The 18208-nt window shown below is 55.7% G+C and overlaps 6 protein-coding genes across 6 annotated transcripts; 1 reads left to right on the top strand and 5 right to left on the bottom strand.

Annotated features, from left to right (window-relative positions):
* Nucleotides 1-32: 32 nt before the first annotated feature.
* On the bottom strand, nt 33-2082 carry BU25DRAFT_416062 (transmembrane amino acid transporter). The gene is made up of 5 exons (XM_033707684.1): nt 1631-2082; nt 1316-1577; nt 1060-1251; nt 615-1006; nt 33-544 (listed from the first exon to the last, which is right to left on the bottom strand). The coding sequence occupies exons 1-5, from the start codon at nt 1766-1768 to the stop codon at nt 128-130; spliced, it is 1401 nt and encodes a 466-aa protein (XP_033555734.1). The 5' UTR covers nt 1769-2082; the 3' UTR covers nt 33-127.
* A 262-nt stretch (nt 2083-2344) lies between these two features.
* Nucleotides 2345-6689, bottom strand: BU25DRAFT_416064 (uncharacterized protein). The gene has a single exon (XM_033707685.1). The coding sequence runs from the start codon at nt 6301-6303 to the stop codon at nt 2824-2826; it is 3480 nt and encodes a 1159-aa protein (XP_033555735.1). The 5' UTR covers nt 6304-6689; the 3' UTR covers nt 2345-2823.
* A 457-nt stretch (nt 6690-7146) lies between these two features.
* On the bottom strand, nt 7147-8526 carry BU25DRAFT_416065 (quinone oxidoreductase). The gene has a single exon (XM_033707686.1). The coding sequence runs from the start codon at nt 8477-8479 to the stop codon at nt 7427-7429; it is 1053 nt and encodes a 350-aa protein (XP_033555736.1). The 5' UTR covers nt 8480-8526; the 3' UTR covers nt 7147-7426.
* A 1067-nt stretch (nt 8527-9593) lies between these two features.
* On the top strand, nt 9594-15082 carry BU25DRAFT_482709 (uncharacterized protein; the record flags this gene model as incomplete). The annotated part of the gene is made up of 5 exons (XM_033711140.1): nt 9594-9609; nt 10450-13878; nt 13930-14179; nt 14241-14638; nt 14689-15082. The coding sequence occupies 5 exons, from the start codon at nt 9594-9596 to the stop codon at nt 14760-14762; spliced, it is 4167 nt and encodes a 1388-aa protein (XP_033555737.1). The 3' UTR covers nt 14763-15082.
* A 45-nt stretch (nt 15083-15127) lies between these two features.
* On the bottom strand, nt 15128-16475 carry BU25DRAFT_404345 (zinc-binding oxidoreductase-like protein ToxD). The gene is made up of 2 exons (XM_033705117.1): nt 15910-16475; nt 15128-15850 (listed from the first exon to the last, which is right to left on the bottom strand). Exons 1-2 carry the CDS (start codon nt 16253-16255, stop codon nt 15165-15167), a joined length of 1032 nt encoding a protein of 343 aa, XP_033555738.1. The 5' UTR covers nt 16256-16475; the 3' UTR covers nt 15128-15164.
* A 389-nt stretch (nt 16476-16864) lies between these two features.
* Nucleotides 16865-18164, bottom strand: BU25DRAFT_416068 (alpha/beta-hydrolase). The gene has a single exon (XM_033707687.1). It carries the CDS (start codon nt 17913-17915, stop codon nt 16938-16940), a length of 978 nt encoding a protein of 325 aa, XP_033555739.1. The 5' UTR covers nt 17916-18164; the 3' UTR covers nt 16865-16937.
* Between the last annotated feature and the right edge of the window lie 44 nt (nt 18165-18208).

The raw sequence follows: 18208 nt of genomic DNA on the forward strand, positions 1-18208 counted from the left end.
GGTAAAATGTCATGGGCACACACAGAAAGAGGTTTGAAGATACGGATATGCAATTCATGAGCGCTAAAGTAACAGGACTAATTTGAACAGTGGAATCGAGCCGACAATACCCTCGAACCCTACACATTTAAGTGGAGTTTGAGTTGTCAGCGCAGGTCCAGGCAGCTGTGCCACCGTTCTTGTTGTAGCTGTCGATAATCCCAAGAATCGAGCCGTACGTACCGCCAATCAACAAGAAAGTACCGCTCACAATCACAAAAATGCTCCACGCAACCATCGCCTTCCACCTCCAGTCACGGTTGCTGCGGCCCCAGTTGTCGTAAAGCCACATACATCCCATAGGCTGGAAGCACATGAGAGTACCCAGGAGCGCACCGACAAGCGACACCAAGCCGCCAAAGACCGGGATTGCGGAGGCGATAATGTACGCGGTGAGCGAGACGGCGGCGGTGAGGCTGAACCAGGTAACCCAGTGCTTAGCGGTGTTGTGGTTGAGGTGGCGTGTGCCGCGGAGGGTGCGGATGAAGAAGTATTTGGCCGTGATCTACTTCCGTTAGCGCTCGTCTCGCACATGAACCTTACAGTAAGTAAGTAAAAGAGGGGTGAAAACTGACATGAGTAACCAGGACAACGGAAGCGAGGAGTCCAGGGAGCGCAAGCCCATAGCACACCTTCTTCATCAGCACACCTGCAGACCCGAGCGCAGGCGACGCAACGAAAGAGCCGCAGTAGTAGTACACGACAACACCGATGGCGATGTACAGCGCTGTCATGACGAACTGGCAGAGTGAGAGGGCTTTGAAGTACTCCTTGTGGTCCTTCATCTCGGACACGATGTTGAAGTACGCAGGGGTACCAGCGTAGGCAAAGACCAAGCTGGATAGAGCGGCTGCCGCTTCGGCAAAAGTAGGGGACTTGAAGAGCTCGAAGTCAGACTCCCAGGGGCCGAACTGGGGTGCTGCAGAGGGGCGGTCCTGGATGCCGACGGAGATAGTGAGAGTGATAACTGTTAAGCGTCAGTACTGATGTGTTTGGTACAGGGTCTGTGGGAAAACGAACTAGCTGAGAGGATACCAGCGAGACCAGCCCACGCAATCCAAGAAATCTTGCTCAGGGTCTGGATAGAAGCCAATCCAAAGCCCACAACGCAAGCAACCGCCACGAAGATGGCGGTGCAAGCGCCATGCTCAGACAGCGAGTTCAATCCAATCGAGATACCCAGCATTCCGGAGCCGGCAACGCACGTCCAGACTGTTCGTATCAGCACATGGTCACAACATCTGGAGAACCCAGTTTCCATAAGGTAATGACCCACATAAAGCAAACCCCAGACCTAAAACCTCACGACCAGTGCGGCCAAAGATCCTGTACCCCACATCCTCGATGCCGTACGTTTCGGGGTGCCTGACTTTGAACACGCCGACCATGTAGCCGGACCACAGAGTGATGAGACCGATGGCTAGCAGGGAGAGGATACCTGGGATGAGGCCTAGGGTGTCGAAGGCTGCGGGGATGGATAGCACTCCGAGACCGATCTGGGTCTTCATCATCAGGATCGAGGAGCCTATCCAACTGACCTGCCATACCATCAGTATCGAGAAGAAGAACAGTCTTGTATATGGAGACTTACGTTGCGGTAGTTGGGACCTCCCTCCACGACCTCACCGAAGACAGCATCCGTCTGACCCTGGATATTGGTCGAGTCATCGGGCTTAAGCTCGGAGCCATGCTCGACGTCCTCGCCCTTCTTCTCGTTAAAGAAACCCATTCTGCTTTGGTCCTTCGAAAAAGCTGGGGAAGTCAGGGTGCTCGAGGATGATTCCAACAAGAGAAGACATCTTCGCGCTTTAAGCAGGATTCGCCGGCCCGACCGACATCGGCTGGCACAGACCAAACCACGATGTGGAGGTCATCCAGCATTTCCCCAGAGGCGTGGGTCTGGTTCGGACCACCAACGTGCTAATGAGCCTGGAGCCGTGTTGGACCGAGTTTGCTTGGTCTGGAGCCGCATTGAGCCGCAAATTCTATGGCAGGTCTCACGAGGTTTTGCCGGACTAGGCCACATCAGGACAATCGCCTCCACGTTTTACGTCGACAGCCTCGCCAACCCGCGGACTGCTTGTTGACGATGTTCGAGAGCGTATTTCGGTGTTGAGGTGCAAGATGTGGCGTCCGCAAAGTTTAGGAGTCGGCCGTCACTACAACTCCTCGCAAGGACAAGCATGAACAGCCAGGACCGAGCAATTTCGACAAGAGAATAGACGCTTATCTTTTGTGGATTTTGCTTGTGGGACAGGTATCCATTTGCTGATAGTCTGAGATAGCGAAATAAAAGAAATACGTCATTTGTTATGTGCATCGTAAATGAATCTATAAATGTTGCCAAGATAGTGCGGATAGTAATATTCTCGCTTAGTCGTGATGTTGTGATGTACAAGTACGCCAAAATGCGTGTAGGTTGAAATTACTGCTCGTGATGCGGCTCATGGACGCTGTGAGGTGGTATCAAAAATCGTGAAAAGGCTCAAACTACGTCGAAACGCGCCAAATGCGCTCAAATATTTAGGTGACGGTGCAGTATGCTGCGATGCCGTAACTCGTTACATGGTATAAAGCGCTGGGAAAGTAGGTTGCGAAACATGGGGAAGAGCGTCCGAGCTCGAACGTGCTCAACACGAGGGCATCGGAGGTAAGAGAGGGCGGGTGTCAGCTCCGGTCAATACGGCTTCGAGAAGCATGGCCTGACCCAAGCCTACGGTCGGGCCCTGGGGGTGGTGCTGGCCTGAAAGTGTGCATGACGCCACGAAAAGCGCGGGCGAAGGCTCAGTGGATACTCATCGGACCATTCGGCTCCACGTAGTACCGTGATCCAATGCTCTTGCGGATTTTGTCTCTCCTCTTCTCCGCTGTGCGCTCCTTGAGGCGGTCCTTGATACCGCTCACACCAATGTACTGAACTTGGTACCCTTTGAGGCCAGGTATGCTCTTGACCTTTCGCCAAGACTGACGCCTCGGCGGTCGCTCGAAGGAGGTAGAGAAGCGGAGACTGGATCTTGACGCGCTCTTGCGGACTCCACTATTCTGAGGTCGGAGCGGCTGTGTAGTTGACTGAATCAGGATCCTAGGCGACGATGTGTGTTGTGACGTCTTGGGGCTGGAAGGGAAGTGTGGTGGTAACGTAACGTGGTGGCGCCGTCGGTTAGTGCCGTGCCTTTCCACGCCAAGTGAGTTGCCGATCAGAAAGCCCCCGGAACCTTGGAATCCGTTTGTCAGTCTTTTGCGCAGAGTGTTCCTTCGCCTTGGGTATGGCTCTGGCTCAGGATCTTCAACGTCACTGGTGTCACCTCCATACGGCAGGACGTTGTCTTCATCATCCGATTCACTATCCTCGAACCCATCCCAGAAGCCGCGCGGCCTCCAGAAAGGGTGAAGGGTCCCATCCTCATCGTTCACTGTGGGAATATCTGGGTTGCGGTGAGAGGATTGAGATCGCGTATGCGACTCGCTATAGTAACGGCCGCGGTTGCTTGAGGCTCGAGCCAAGAATGGCGAGATGAAGTTGTCAGAGTAGCGACGGGCACGCTGGACCAGCGAGAGGCGACGTTGTGGGTGCGAGTCAGAGCGTTTGGGTGGACCAGGCGGACCGACTTCGAGTGGGCGCTCAAGCTCTTCAGCAGGGGTGGGTGGTATGAACATGATCTTCGGAGGCTCTGGGGCAGACCGGGGATTCTTCAAAGGAGAGTCGACACCATCAGGCTGCGGTAGATCAATTTGCATCGGAGGTGTAGACGGCTCGAATGTAAGCGTTGGCTGGGTTGGCACCTGGGGCGAGTCCTGATGACCTTCCATGGCATCGACAAAGGGCGGTGTTGGCGTTCGCAGCAGCTCTTGACGCAGTTCAACGTCATCTTGAGGACCGAAGTAGGCTCCATCGGTCAACTGCCTTGGCTCAGGCATCAGGGAGTTCACGCGGGAAGGTTGCTGCACCACAAGAAGCGAGTTGTTGTTGTGCGGGTAGATGTTGACCGCAGTGGCCTCGCTCACCTCGATAGGCGTATCAGAGAACTGTGAAAATGGTGTCGATTGCGAGTAAAGGTGTCGAGCATTCGCATGCTCTTCGGTTCGCCCAGTTGACCTATCAAAGCTGATGCGGCGATGCTCATCAGACGTTCTCCTGTGCCAATCGTAGCTGCGGCGAGAAAAATCCTCGGGCGATGTTCGATCGAAGTTCTGACCAACATGTGAATCTTGAAGTGGCGAAGTGCGATCCTGGCTGTGCGAGCTTCGTCGTCGCTCTTCCGACTTTCCTCTCGACGACCGGGAGCCCCTGCGCACTAGAGGTGACAGTTGGCTGGGTGATGGCATTGACTGTTGAGGTGCAGGCGTAGCTGGCGTCTGATCAACCGTCGGTGTAGGTACCACCTCGTCTTGAGCCTCACGTTCAGCCACAAGCAGGCGCACGCGATCCAGAAGCGCAGGCGGCGGGGCCTTGTCCTCAGTCTCGTCATCGTACACACTGAGCTTACGCTGTGCAGATTCGAGAACATGCTCCATCGGGTTGCGAGGTAATGGCTTGTTGAGATCTCCAGGGCGACTGGAGTCTGAGACAGCTCGTCGATGCTCGCTGCCTACCGGTGTGGGGGATGTGTATGGGAGCTGTGATGACACCACAGGTGAGCGGCTGGCAAACCCGGCGATACGTTGTGGGCTTTGTGGAGGAGAAACTTCCACGAAGCCTCTGGCTCTAGCAAGTGCAGTCGCTTGTCTTGCAGATTCCGGCGCCGAGGATATGCGCACGCGAGGGCTTCTGTCCGGTTGTCTCTGCGAATTCGACCTGCTGAGAATGTCAGCTGCAGGCTGCAGAATCCTACGGACGGACTCTTGATGGGCGAGAGTGTACGCAGAGCTGTCAATGGTTCTGCTGCTGCGCACGGAGAAAGGCGAGGCATTGCGAGGAGCAGCGCTCACGGTGCTCAAAGCCCCCAGAGTCTCTGAATCAGTGCTGAGGCGCTTGTTCCTGTCTGCAAGATTGGCTTTCTTGTGCACCAGTCTGTGCAGTGGAACGTCCTCAGACACGATTGAGTTGCGATTTGAATGAGAGGTGGCCACACGGCTTAGTGGGGAGTCTGAGTCTCTTCGTAGGGCCATGTTCCTGCCTGAGTGGCGAAGTGTTCGTTGCCGCTGTGGAGGAGTGGTAATGACCACGGCTGCAACGACCGTTGAAGCTACAGAGGCTGTAGACATGCGCTTGCTCTTGGTGTCGAGGTGGGAATCGTCAGGTGTACGATGGACATCAGCTGGCCAGCCAATCGACTGCGCGAAGTTTTCGATCGAAGGACCACGTGGGCTGTTGCTGCTTGCTTCCACGCGCTCGCGTAGACCAGAGCTACGCCGCGACCTCGTGCTCGTGGCTGGCGAAGTTGCGCCTGCTGCTGTGCCGACGGGCTCTGAGACTATTTGCGGCGACGAATCGGGCTTGCGTTTCCTGCGGACTGTCACGTTCCTCATCAATTCTGTGTTCCACTCGCGATCTGCCAGTTCGTCCACTACAGGAAACTCCACATCCTCCTCGGCACCGGCCATGGTATCCGCTTCTTCGAGCTTGGGAGCTTCGGCACTAGGGCTTGGGTAGAACAGCCGCGGCCTTTCTGTTGGCGTGACGTCGTTGTCGTCCTGTTCGAAGGCCAGTCCCAAGCCTCGGTCTTCCTCAACGGTGCTCAGCCGTTCGATGACTGGGGTCGCTGATCGACTGTTGCTAGGCTCAGATGACAAGTCTTCTCTTGCTGTAGTGAAGGACTCGGCCCTCGACGATGGGTATGCAAATAGCGGTGGGCGTTCGACAGAGAGGTTGTTCGATTTGGCAGTGCTGTTCGAGCCGGCAGTTCGTGGCGGGCTTGGGTCGGGAGTGGGCGGACTGCGTGCGTTGACGGGTGTGCTGAGCGCTGACTGCTGGGACGCGATTGAGCCCACGACGCTGTTCCGATTGGGCGGCGGTTCGAGAGACATGGCGGCTGGTCCGTCGCGAGAGGTACTTGGCGGCGTCGGCGGCAGACCGTTGTTGTCTGCGCCGTTCAGGATGCCGGGCGATGCAAGCGGTGTAGACTGCTGACTACTGCTAACGAACGGCTCCGTATCATCGTCCGACTGCGAGTCGTCTTGCTGGAGCTGGAGGGGAGTGGATGCAGGCAAGTACTGGCGGTAGCTGTCGCTGCGGCGCGAGACGTGTCTGCGCGCGGGGAGCTTCCGTGGGCCGGTGAACGAGCCTTCGAGCAGAGCGTATAGGTCTGGCTGTAGTCCTGACATGGCCACAGGCTACGGCGGGCGGGCTGTAGACGTGGACGGTGCCTATCGGCGAGCTGATACCTGTCGGTGCGGTGGGAGACGGGCTCTGCGTCCAGCGCTATGAGGAGGCCATTCCGAGCAGGACAGGTCAGTCGTGGGCTATGCGACGCCGGCGCCGTTCGTCTGCAATCGCAGTGGACTTGAGATTGAACGTTGGCCGTTAAAGTGGGCGGGTGCAGCTGGTGACGCAGCCCTCGGTTGGCAGCCGCCAAGCTCGGCGTTCGCTGATGGATGGCGGTTCCAACGTTGTCGCACGGCGCAGAAGTGGATTTCACGGTGGTAGAGGGCGTCGTCGGTGTCGCGCAAGTCTCTGCTACGCTATGGTCGGGTGAGACGGGGTCGAGCAGAGGCGGAGGAGGCTGGGAAGCGCAAGAAGCCTGGCCTGCGCAATGTCGCTGCACCTCTCTCTAGGCGCATTGGCTTCGGCGCACAATTGGTGGCGCCGCTCGAACTCCGGGCGTCCTGGGCGCATAACTCAGCTGCAGCTACCAGGAGAACAGACGCCTGTCGCAGCCAACGATGACGCTGCATCAAAAGCAACAACAAAACACCATGTGGTCCAAAGAGCGCTGCTGAAGAGCTCTCACAATTCGCTGGAGTGTGAGCTCATTCGTCGTGCTAAGGCGTGGGAGGTGGGCCTCGAATTCATCCCGCACCGAGCGCGAACGACCGACCTAAGCTCCATCCATCTTGACTCCGGACGTGCGTCGTTCTCCACTCGACAACTGCAGCCCCTCTTGACATATGCACCACTTGTGTGACGAGCACGCATCAACTGGTAATCATGTGTTTGCCTTGTTCATGTACTCTTGTACCTGTTTCTTGCTACTTACATGCTCCAAGGTGAGCCCACTGCCTGCGCCTGTACTGCCACCACTCAACGGACAGATGGAATAGCAGCCTCTGGTATGACAGCCGTTGCAATGTTTCCTCCACCGGTACACGACATGCCGAGATCTCCGATTGCTTACCAGTGCAGCTTGTACCATGGACAACAGCTCACAAAACGCTTCAGCCGCTGCGACAGGGATTCCACCACTAATCTCCTCGAGGTCTTCACTCCCCAAGAGTTCATCGAGTCAGATCAAAATTCCAGCGACACCTTGCCAATGGCTTTACCACCCTCGATGATCTCATGCGCCTTCCTCACACCATCTTCGTCGATCTTCAGCTTCCGAGTGTTGTGACACTTCACTTCGTTGTTGTCCAACAGCTCCTTCAACCTCTCCAAGATCTTGCCATGGCTCTCCGGATGCACGCCATGGTACGGCTTAGTGCCCAGCAGCGCCCATACGAAGGTCAAACTCTTCGCCATGAACTCTGTCCCGTACATTGGCATCTCTTGGTCTTGAACAATCGAGCAGACTTTCCCAAAAGGTGCCAGGATCTTGGCGGCAGGCGCGAGATAGCCTGAAGTTGGAGTATGCGTGATGAACACGTACTTAATCGGGACGTCTAGCTCTAACTCCTTGACTTGCTTTACTAGGTCTTCGCGATGGTTGACGGTATGTGTGGCACCTCCAACGTCTTTCGAGAACTTGACAGTCTCTTCTCTCGAAGCTGTGGTCACCACAACAGGAAGCTTCAGCACGCAACGGGCAATCTGGCTTGCTACGCTGCCTACGCCTCCAGCCCCATTGACAATGAGGATGCCTGCCTCCTCGCCTTCTTGGATCTCCATACGCTCCACCAGCGCCTCCCATGCTGTGATCCACGTCAACGGCATGCTGGCAGCTTGGCCCCAATCCAAGCTCTTCGGTTTGAACGACACACTCCGCGAGTCAACAAGCTGAAACTCAGCATTGCTACCGTGACGGATGGGCGAACCGGCGTAGAAGACCTCGTCGCCAGCCTTGAATTTCTTGACGTCTGGACCAGCGCTCTCGACCACACCGGCCGCATCGAACCCAAGGATCTGAGGGGGCTTGGGCGCTCGATCGTAGTAGTCAGGGTAATCGTCGTACACACCTGCTCGGACCTTCGTATCGACTGGGTTCACCGAGCATGCTTTGATGCGAACTAGGATGTCGTAGCCTTCAGGATTCGAGGGTTTCGGTACTTCGATGCTCTGGAGGTTATTGACTTCGCCGTACTTTGTGACAGCGACAGCGCGCATTTTTGAGGTATCGGGAGACATGTCGGACGTACACAGTTACTGATAGTTTGCGGGTTGACTGCACTGCATCTCCTACGGCTTCCTCAAATACGCTGCTCTTTCCATCTGCCGATACACGTCAAGATGACTGACTTTCGTGACGTCATGCCGGCATATCCACTACAGCTTGAAGAACACTGTACTGTGCACATACCCATCACCAGAAGAAATATTGTAGCAGGGGTAACCACACCTGAGAACACTGCCTACGTGAAGTCGAACGCATCTGCGCCAAGCCGTCAGTCAACGTTTGGGACCGACGAATGAGGATTTCCAACGTTGACCAACGGACGGCTTGAACATCGGCCTATATCGCGTGAGGGGCTCCACTTGGGCCAGGAAAGGCTCCGAACTCAGAGATCCACATTCCTCAGAGGTTCGCATGCCTTACTCATTGTCTCCTGAGGATCTCAACTCGCATCATCTCCAGATGACGACGCACCACGTGCGTTGCCTGGGCGACAGCAAAGAAGGCATCCACTCTGAAACAAACTCACTCGACACACGCAGAGCAAAGGCTTCGCAGTCAGTGATGTAGCAGATTTGGTTCCTCTGAAGACTCAAGCTCGGTCGACATGAAGAAATCTAGCGCGATGACGTAAGCAGCCCTGTTGTGCCTTTCTCTCGCTAGCCGGTACTTCGGTCTCTCGCGTGTATCGTAACTCGAAACACACTTGCCCGCAGATCCCCCCTTGATACGACAGCGAACACGGTCACACTCGCAATCCTGCAACAGTCTGCCAGGCACCAGGTACGAGCAATTCTCGAGCAAGTAGAGGACAGCAAGATGCAAGCTGCAGCCGATTCACACGCCAGGCTTGAGACGGCTAGAGTCATGCAATCATCAGCCAGCCGAGGGAACTAGGCCCATGCACCCGTGTGGAGTGATAAGGCACGGGCGCTGGGTCGTTTTGGGACATGTCTGGCTTTGTGGTTTGCCTTTCCGGGAAGGTAATTTTGGCTGGCGCTGCTCTTGATTGAGCCTATGCACACCGGTATGCTCACAGACAATCATCAAAAAGATACATCGTGAAAGTGAAAACGTAAACCAGGTCGGGGTGTCTTCCAGGAAGCCCTGCTCGGCGGCGCGGCTACCATGATCGATGGGGACCGTTTTGAGGCTACGGCCACTTGCGGGGCAAGACCCTTTAATAAAGGCCCGAGTATTAATAGTCGCAGGAGCATCGCGGTGCGAGTTTCAACAGTCGCAGGGTCAACGAAGATGCTCGAAACTTCAGTGCGCAGTGCAGCAGTGTGCAAGGAGCGCTCAATTGACTGCCGTGACTGCACCGGAGTGACCGCGCACAGACCCGTGTCGTGTACTAGAGTACGAAAGATGTGGGGTTGGTGGTGCTGGCTGGATGTCGTTGGAGTAGAAGACGAGACAGCGGCGGCCGGCGCTCAACATGCATGAAGCCCTCGATCTTGACATCTGCGCTCGCTCCCTTGACATGTGTCATCTTCCAGCAGATGTGTGAAAGAGTACCACTTGCTCTGCGTAATCTTCCCCGGCGGCAGGCTCCAACACGATAAGGTACCTGTAGGACTGGCAACAAACAGCGCTAGCCGCGTCCCTTCCACGATCCTAATTTGCTCCGCTGCTGCACTCAAAGGTCGCACCGCAGCGAAGAGGGCACAGGTTCCTGGGCGGCTTCGTGTGCTCTCATCCTCTGTTTTGCTCCCATTTGCACCGTCTGCACGCCTCCTGCACTCTTTGGCTGCAGCAAAATTAACTGACATTGGAGGTGCAAGGCCCCCGTTTCGAGTTGGGCGCATCACTCCCGCTATTCCCTCCACGTACCCTAGCGCCGCAGCCAATCGAGGAGACGACGACGACGACGACAGCCACGACGCCAGGCACGCGAGCAACCGCCGCCCACTCCCAAAGCCCCCAACATATCGCTGAGCGATTCGGGGCATGATGGTCGATGCACGCCTCGATGAGGCTCGAGAGGCTGGCAACAAGCTGCTCAGCAAGGGCAGCCGCTGGCGGACCAAGTACTTCGCCAAAGACGACGCCGCGGCCGAGGAGCAGCCCAAGGCGAAGCGCGCCGACACGTTCAAGCTCAACGAAGACGTCAACGACTTCCTCAAGCCGTCGACCGAGAAGGCAAACGCCCAGCAGCAGGCCACCGCCGCCTTTCTCGCAGCGAAGCCCCGCATCGACGTTGCCCGCGCCCAGCGGTGGCCCGGCGCCCAGGAGATCCTCAGCAGCGCTGCAGCAAACGGCAAGAGCCCTGGCCCTGGCGGCCTGCGGACGGCCACGCGCAAGAGGGGGCTCACCGTAAACTTCGCCCGCACGCAGCCAGATGTCATTGGTCGTGGCGGCGACGAGTGTGAGGAGCCGTCGCTGGAGGTCTCGCGGCGCAAGAAGGCGAGCAGCGTGTCGGACGTGGACCGCCTGCAGACCCAGAGCACACAGGACGATGCGAATGTCTCAGCCCGGACACCCCAGTTCAACGGCATGACCCGTTCCGATTCGCAGACGTCCCAGACCGCAGCGCCGAGGAACAGCTTCACACGCACCCTCACCAACCAGGGCGAGATGTCACCGCCGCTGCAGAAGAAGCTCGAGATGGGCAACATCAACACGTATGCGCACCCACCGCCTCCAGCCCCGCAGCGCATGGGCCCAATGGGTCTTGGAGAGCGCCCCAAGGTCCTCTCGAGGGCGCCGACTGGCTTCGACCTCATGCAGAACGAGCCCCCGGCCGCGCGACGCCCCAGCAAGGACTCTGCGTACTCTGCATTCTCGCAAGACTCGGACAACAACGTATCGCCGGTAGCCGAGAGGAAGGCACCCGTACTACCACCCACACAGGAAGAGGAGGACGACTTCAGGCCAAAACCTCTCAAGCGATCACAGACAGGCTTCACGGACATAGTTGACGACTCGGACGACTCCTCGTTAGAGCAGGTGTCTTCAGCTCCTCAGATACCACGATTGCCTGAGATGCGCTTTGTCGAACAGGAGGACGATTCGCCGTTGGAATCAAGAGCTCTGTTGGCTGAGCGCTTCCTGCAGAGCGAGCCAGAGGATCCAGATTCCTTCTCTGCCAAAGTGAAGCACAAGATGAGGGCGGAGGAAGGGCGAGCGCTGCACGAGGCACAGCAGCGTGCTGCAGAAGGGAAGCGTGGTTCAGACACGAGCTCCTTACAATCAGATCCCTTCCAGGTTGGGACTCCACCATCGACCTACAATGCGTACATGGGCGGTAGAACACCACCGTCAGCACCACCAGTTCAGCCATCACGCCAGTCACCACCACAAAGTCAACCTATCCAACCAACTCAGCAATCACCTCCAAGAGGTTTGGATGCAGAGGACCCATACCGGTCAAGAGCACGCGGGCCATCACCAGGACGGAGACCAATGCCTCCAGGAACCTTTCCGCTAGACACCGATCCGCATCAACCGTCGTCCTCAGTCTCGACACATCAGAGCAGACCCTCCGATGCACGATCATCACCTGGCAGATCAGAAGCTTTCTCGGCCAAACCCCCTCAATCTGCTGCAGATGAGCTTCACCTAAACACGCCATCAGCTCTACAACCTGCTAAGCCACCGGCGCAAGCACAACCGCCACCGCCTCAGCCTAAGAAACAAGGCTCTGTTTCGCACTCACAGAACTCATTCTCGCACTCCCAAGGCTCACAAGGCTCCATCTCACACCCCTCTGAACCAGCATTTACCATACGACCAAGACAGGATATCAGCATGAGGCTAGGAGGTTCTCTCGCTCGTTCGGATACAAGGATGCTTGGCGATGCTGCGTTCAAGGACTTTGCGGAGCGTGTCATTCACATGAATGGTATCTTTGCGTTGACAGCACAGCTCGGGGGCAACATTCACGACCGCTCACCTACGCAGTGGGCTCGAGTTGCGACTTGGTGGTTCTTGAAGGGCCGTGCTGGTATGGAGAACCTGATCAGGAGTCGACCCAAGACTGCAGAGCCGCAGCAGGAACGTCTCACCCAGCCACACGTCGACCTGGCCAAAGCTTTGTGGATTTGTGTTGAGGTCCTTCCGGGACACCCGGCTTTGAGCCAGTACGCTGGTCAGTCCGAAGATGCCAAGCCTGATGTAGCCAGACAAGCTGGCGATATTGCAGCCACTGAAGCTTTCGAGATCAAGAATGCGATCTTTCACTATATGAAGCTGCTGACTGGATCGATGAAGAAGCATCAAAGTATGCCTCCGACAGCAGCTCTTATTCAAGGCCAGAATCAGAACATATGGGAAGAATACCCAAGGTTCGACCCAATTGCCGCAAGTGTACTTTCTGGAGCCAAGTACAAGCAGACGAGGAACGGACCGCAGTCGCAGCAGCCAAGCTTGTCACAATACTTGCCTTTGACTGACACAAAGAACGAGTTCTGCTACTTCAGGATGTTCGCCACAGCTACCATGTTGACCGACGACGCCAACACTGGCGGTGCGCCCATGCCTGCCGCCATCACCGTACTGCGCTCCAAGGAGGAGTACGCGACCAAGCTGGCCATCTGCAGCCAGAACGAAGACCTCAACCTGATTGTAGGGTTGAACGCCGCTACCGGACCGACCTGGAAGGACGTTAGTTGGAAAAAGCAGTCACGTCAGCTCAGCCTCCAGTTGCACCACGGGTTCGTCCTCAGACTCGAGTTGAATGAGGGCGATTGGCGCAATCTGTGGGCCATCGTGGACCACACCAACCGTGTCGAATCCAGCATGAGAGAGCGAGCGAACGAACGCTTCTCCGGCAAGCTTTACCTGCGGGAAGCAAGCTACAAAGACCCGGCGAACCCAGCGGCCTTTCCACCAGAACGTGTGCACGGCTGCAAGCTCATGGTGTTTGAAAAGTTCGATCGCAGTAGCGAAGGTACAGGGAAGCGCAAGCTGCACCGCGGCTACAGACTGGTGTTGGTCACAGCACAGAAGAACAAGCAACTGAGCTTCGTCGAACACGAACTAGGCACGAAGCAAGAACCCATGAACTTCGAATACGTCACCGAGAACGACCAGTCGCCAGCAATGAGGTTGCACTTCCGCGAAGGCGCTGCGGAACAGAGACCTAGAGTTTGCACAGTACATCTCGTCTTCCAAGATGCTAATGACCGAAACCACTTGTTTGGCACTTTCACGTCGATGAATATTGCGCCTGGTGAGATGACGTTTGCTCAGGTGCCCCTCAAATCTTTCAGCATCGAGAGCGCAGATCAGGCAGACGCGTTTAGCGCAGTCGGCAGTCGCGTTCTCGAAAAGCTCCAGTGGCAGGAAGCAAAGACAGTGAACCAGGACCCAGAAGCCGCAGGCCTAGAAGCCGCACCGACTGTGATGAGTGAGAGTCTGAGAATCGTTTGCCGGCACAGCGCTGGCATTATATCCGATCGCATGAACCTTGGTAAATTCTTTCAAATACCCTTGTCTGGTGGAAAATCACTAATATCACCAGGTCCTGGCGAAATCCTAGTCCGCCTCCCAACCGACGGCGCCGCAGACCTCACACTCCTCCGCAACCCTCAGCAAGACATGGCCGTCGCAGTCGACAGCAGCCGCACCGACAAAGATGTCCCTGACGCGCTCGCTGAACTCCTCCGCACGCTAACAAACGCATCCACAATCCGCCGTTTAGCATTCAACTCGTTCAAAGACTTACACGCCTTCCAGCTCGCAGTCACTGGTTTCGAGGTCAAATTCGATGGGTATGTATTTGTCCCATTACTCCGATGAAAACATCGGGAAGCGTTTCACTGACGTCCGCAGCATCGCAAGCACATTCTCCATCTCCCGCCGGCGCATGGTAGTCCCCATCTACAAGCAATGGACTGCCAACACAATCCGCCTCCAGATTGTGCACCAAGACAACGTCGTCCAACTCCTCGCCTTTTTTGAAGACTTCTCGCACGCCGACGCCATGAACTTCCGTCTCTCGTCCATGGACACGTTCGAGAAGAAGGACAGCGGCGGCAAATTCGGTCTGAAGCTGGTCGACGCCAAGTTTGCGCTGCCTGTGGATCAGCGCAGAGGAGAAGGGAAGATGCAGAAGGCGGAGGGTAGGCTGACGGGTTGGGTCGGCACGAAGAGGAGGTTTGTGTGTCTTGATGAAATTGAGTATCCGGGTGAGCATGACGATATTCTGATTATGTTTGATTCGGCTGAAGGTAAGAGATTATTTGTACGGAATTCTGAGCGGGGACTGACATAATGACAGCACGAGACCTCTTCGCCGACGCGCTACCCGCGGCAACTATGGAACGCAAGTTCACCGTCCGACGCAAGATCTGAGTCTTCCTTCACGCCCACAGCGATGTCGACTGCGACCCATACCTTCTTCCCACGCGCAAAGCGGCGAGCCAAACAGAGCTCGTCCGCTGCTCTTTGATTTCCTTTGTCTTATCTCCTTTGCATACAAGTCAGCATCATCGGGTCGCGTCCCTTCCCTTGCTCCCGAGGGGCTCGCAAGATACCACAAACGGGCGTTTGGGTATTGTCATCAGTTTTGTTCGAACGTGCTTCACTATTAGGGATGCACATGCGAGACTGTCGTTTACTTTCTTTTCGAATTGTTGCATGACCGGGCGTCACTGCATTGATTGCAATTGCATGGTAGATATACTCCAAGAGAGTATCAGGAATACTAGCATAGTTTTACAAACCAGTTTCTTCGCGTAAAGTGGACGACCTTCTCTACAAGGCGCTCTTAACACCCTTCGTCTCTCCAATCCTAAACACGTACTTCACACCACTCGCCTTTCCATCCCTCAGGTTCTCCAACCCCTTCTGCACGCCCTCGAGTCCACCAGGAATGACCTCGTATGGGTGCGGCTTGAAGAAGCCCTCCGCCAGTCCCCTAGCAAAGTACCTGAACATGATGTACGCGTAATCCTTGTCGTCCTTGTGGCTTGCACCGACATTCGTCGTTGTGAGCTTGACGCTCTCGGGCACGCCCTCGTACTTCTTGCCCGGCAGCACCACAGTCAAATGGCCCGTCGGCTCCAGCACTTGCACAATGTTGGTGTAGCTCCCATGTTCGGATGTGGCGTCGAACGCGTGCCACAGTTTCTGCCCCTTCAGCGCATCCTTGATGCCTTGGACAACTGCCTCGTTGCCCTTGCGGTAGTCGACAATGGTGTCGCCTTTGCTGCGGTCGATCAATCCCTCAACGAACTTCTCGCCACGTCCGGCGACTGCGATGATGGGGTGGATGTTGGCCAGAACAGCAAGTTTGATTGCATACGCGCCGACTGCTGCTGCGCCGCCATAGACAACGAGGGGTGTAGGCTCTGTTGCGGGGGTCCAGGGGCCGGGAAGTCCGAGGCGTTGGTGCATGCCTAGGGCTGCTGTCATGGCTGCGAGGGGGATGGTCGCAGCATCTACACTTCACGTCAGTCCCAGCTCATTTCGCGTTCGTGTGATTTGTTGGGTTGCTTACCTTCGAAGCTCAACTCCTTGGGCAGGTGGAAAGTAGTGTGCTGCCAGCCAACCGCATACTCTGCAAAACTGCCTCCAGGCGTCATCATCTCGTGGAAACTCGCTACGCGATCGCCCTTCTTGAATTCCCATACATTTGAACCCACGCTGTGCACGATGCCGGCAATGTCGTCGCCGCTGTTGGCGTTGTAGTCAGGGACGAGTTCGGGGATCTTCCAGTCCTTGGGGTTGGAGCCAGAGACTACGACTTGGATGATGACCTGGTCGGGTTGCGGCTCAGGGATGGCGACATCCTGGATTGTGGTCTTGAGGCCTTTGGCGATGATCGCTTCTTTCATGTTCGGCATCTTGGCTTGCAAACTTCAAATCGTCGAGTCGTACTATCTCCGGGTTTCCTTGCTCTTACACTTTCAATTGGGAGCTTCTTTGATATGGATCACCGTCGGGTGGTGATGTTGTCGCGGTCTAGGCGCTATATATCTACCGCAGAGTAAATTGCACATCTTTGTCGGCCAAACGTCACGCAACATATTGCTTGGTAATGACGAATGGGGGCTAGAATCGCATAGTTACTGCCGATGGTAATTGTGAGTTGTCGACTCGAATGAGCTTTGTTAGCCTTGCCGAGGATCGCCGAACGCTAATGGACGGAACGCGGAGGCAGGAACAGCCGCGACGTTCACGATACCTACCATGTGATCACCATTCAGTCAACGGCAAGGCCATGGGTAAGCAAACAACGGGATGATATCTCTTACAGGTATTGTTCATGTTTCATCGTTGTCGCTGGAAGCTGAGTGGCGAAACCGTGCATCAACGCCAGCGAGTTCTAAACACGACCTTACCCCGGACCGTTGAGGATCTCGTTCTGTAGAATCTTGGGAACTTCATCAGGTTGCGAGCATTGATACTAGTTTTGGAGATAATCGTGAGTACGTAAGTCGCAGCGAGTATACATTATGTTCTTTGTACGTGGATTACCATTGCGTATGTCGTGGCAAGCTCTCTAGTAGACTTTTGCCAGCCCCATTAGGAAGGATAACTACCTTTTAGGAAGTCCGCAATCTTCCTTTCCATCCACCTGACATCCTTCTCATTCGCACCACCGCCAGCGATATGCCCCCAGATACTAGGCACAACGGCAACTCTGCCGCCTTTCAAGTAGTACACCTCCCTTTCACTAGCTTTCGGCCGGAAGTACTGATCAGTCTCACACGGCATGAGCAGGACTCTCGCATCAATGTGCTTCAGAGCTTTGATCAAGTCGCCATCAAAACTTTGACCGCACCGAGAGATGTCGCCGCGTTGCCACATTCCTAGCATCGCTAACAAATCCTCCCCAGTCCATCCCTCGTACTCCTTGAACGTCGCATTCTCGTCCCACGCATCCAAACTATCAAACCCCATCTGTTTAAACAACTCCTGGTCGAACCACTCCGCGCTCGTCAACCATGCTGAGTACCCCTTTCCGAACGCTCTGATTCCGGACTCGGTGTCTTTGGCGTTCTGCAGCCCCGCCTTCGGGCCCTCGAGGAACTGGAAGTTGTGTCGTGAGGTTTTGGCGGAGGAACATACGATGATAGCATTCTTGACGAATGATCGGTGCGTCGTGATCCAGTGGTATGTAATTTGCCCGCCCATGGAAAAGCCGAGCATGACGTCTACTTGGTCGACTTTCAGTTCTTCAGTTAGAAGCTTATACTGCGCCTTGACGCAGTCCATGTATTCGAGAGTGGTCGCGAATTTGTCTGTGTTCGACGGAGACGAAGACTCGCCATTGCCGAAGAGTGCGATGACGATTACCTTGTAATCTCTGAGCGCATAGTCGGCGTGTGTCAATGTGGTTGAGATGCGGCCGCGAAAGCATGTATGCACTACGGCAATCTTCTCTTGACGCGGATTGAGGACCTGGTACGCCAGCCGGACATTTGGGAGCGTGTCGCCATTGTGGAAAGTGAAGTTGGGGATGTCATAGTATTGCACTGATGGGGGACCTTGGGAGGACATCTTGGTATCTTTCAGCCGTTGGATGAAGCGTACTTGGCAATCTTCGAGTCAACTGAGTGTTGTTGATGCGTTGATATGTTGCTCCCAATACGGAGGGGAAGTCGCAATGGGGAAGTCGCGATTGGGGAGTTGGCAATGACGTAACACAGCGCAATTGACAGTTGCAGCCGATGACGGCGGCAACCACACAACCGTTCCACCACCACAATAACAGCAATACGCGTCGCGTCTACCACAGAAGAGCGCACTCGACTCTTGGAGCTCATTCAGACCTCTGAGCTCTCATTGTCTTC

The sequence above is a fragment of the Macroventuria anomochaeta genome, assembly GCF_010093625.1.
Source record: "Macroventuria anomochaeta strain CBS 525.71 unplaced genomic scaffold BU25scaffold_54, whole genome shotgun sequence".
In the NCBI taxonomy this organism is placed as follows: Eukaryota; Fungi; Ascomycota; class Dothideomycetes; order Pleosporales; family Didymellaceae; genus Macroventuria; species Macroventuria anomochaeta.

Excerpts from the sequence above, each read along its gene's own strand:
- BU25DRAFT_416064 (XM_033707685.1), bottom strand. The coding sequence starts at position 6,303 with ATGTCAGGACTACAGCCAGACCTATACGCTCTGCTCGAAGGCTCGTTC.
- BU25DRAFT_404345 (XM_033705117.1), bottom strand. The coding sequence starts at position 16,255 with ATGCCGAACATGAAAGAAGCGATCATCGCCAAAGGCCTCAAGACCACA. Across the intron at positions 15,851-15,909 it reads CAAGGAGTTGAGCTTCGAAG|ATGCTGCGACCATCCCCCTC; the intron begins GTAAGCAACCCA and ends CGTGAAGTGTAG.
- BU25DRAFT_416062 (XM_033707684.1), bottom strand. The coding sequence starts at position 1,768 with ATGGGTTTCTTTAACGAGAAGAAGGGCGAGGACGTCGAGCATGGCTCC. Across the intron at positions 1,007-1,059 it reads CGCTGGTATCCTCTCAGCTA|TTATCACTCTCACTATCTCC; the intron begins GTTCGTTTTCCC and ends GACGCTTAACAG. Across the intron at positions 545-614 it reads CCGTTGTCCTGGTTACTCAT|ATCACGGCCAAATACTTCTT; the intron begins GTCAGTTTTCAC and ends TAACGGAAGTAG.
- BU25DRAFT_416065 (XM_033707686.1), bottom strand. The coding sequence starts at position 8,479 with ATGTCTCCCGATACCTCAAAAATGCGCGCTGTCGCTGTCACAAAGTAC.
- BU25DRAFT_416068 (XM_033707687.1), bottom strand. The coding sequence starts at position 17,915 with ATGTCCTCCCAAGGTCCCCCATCAGTGCAATACTATGACATCCCCAAC.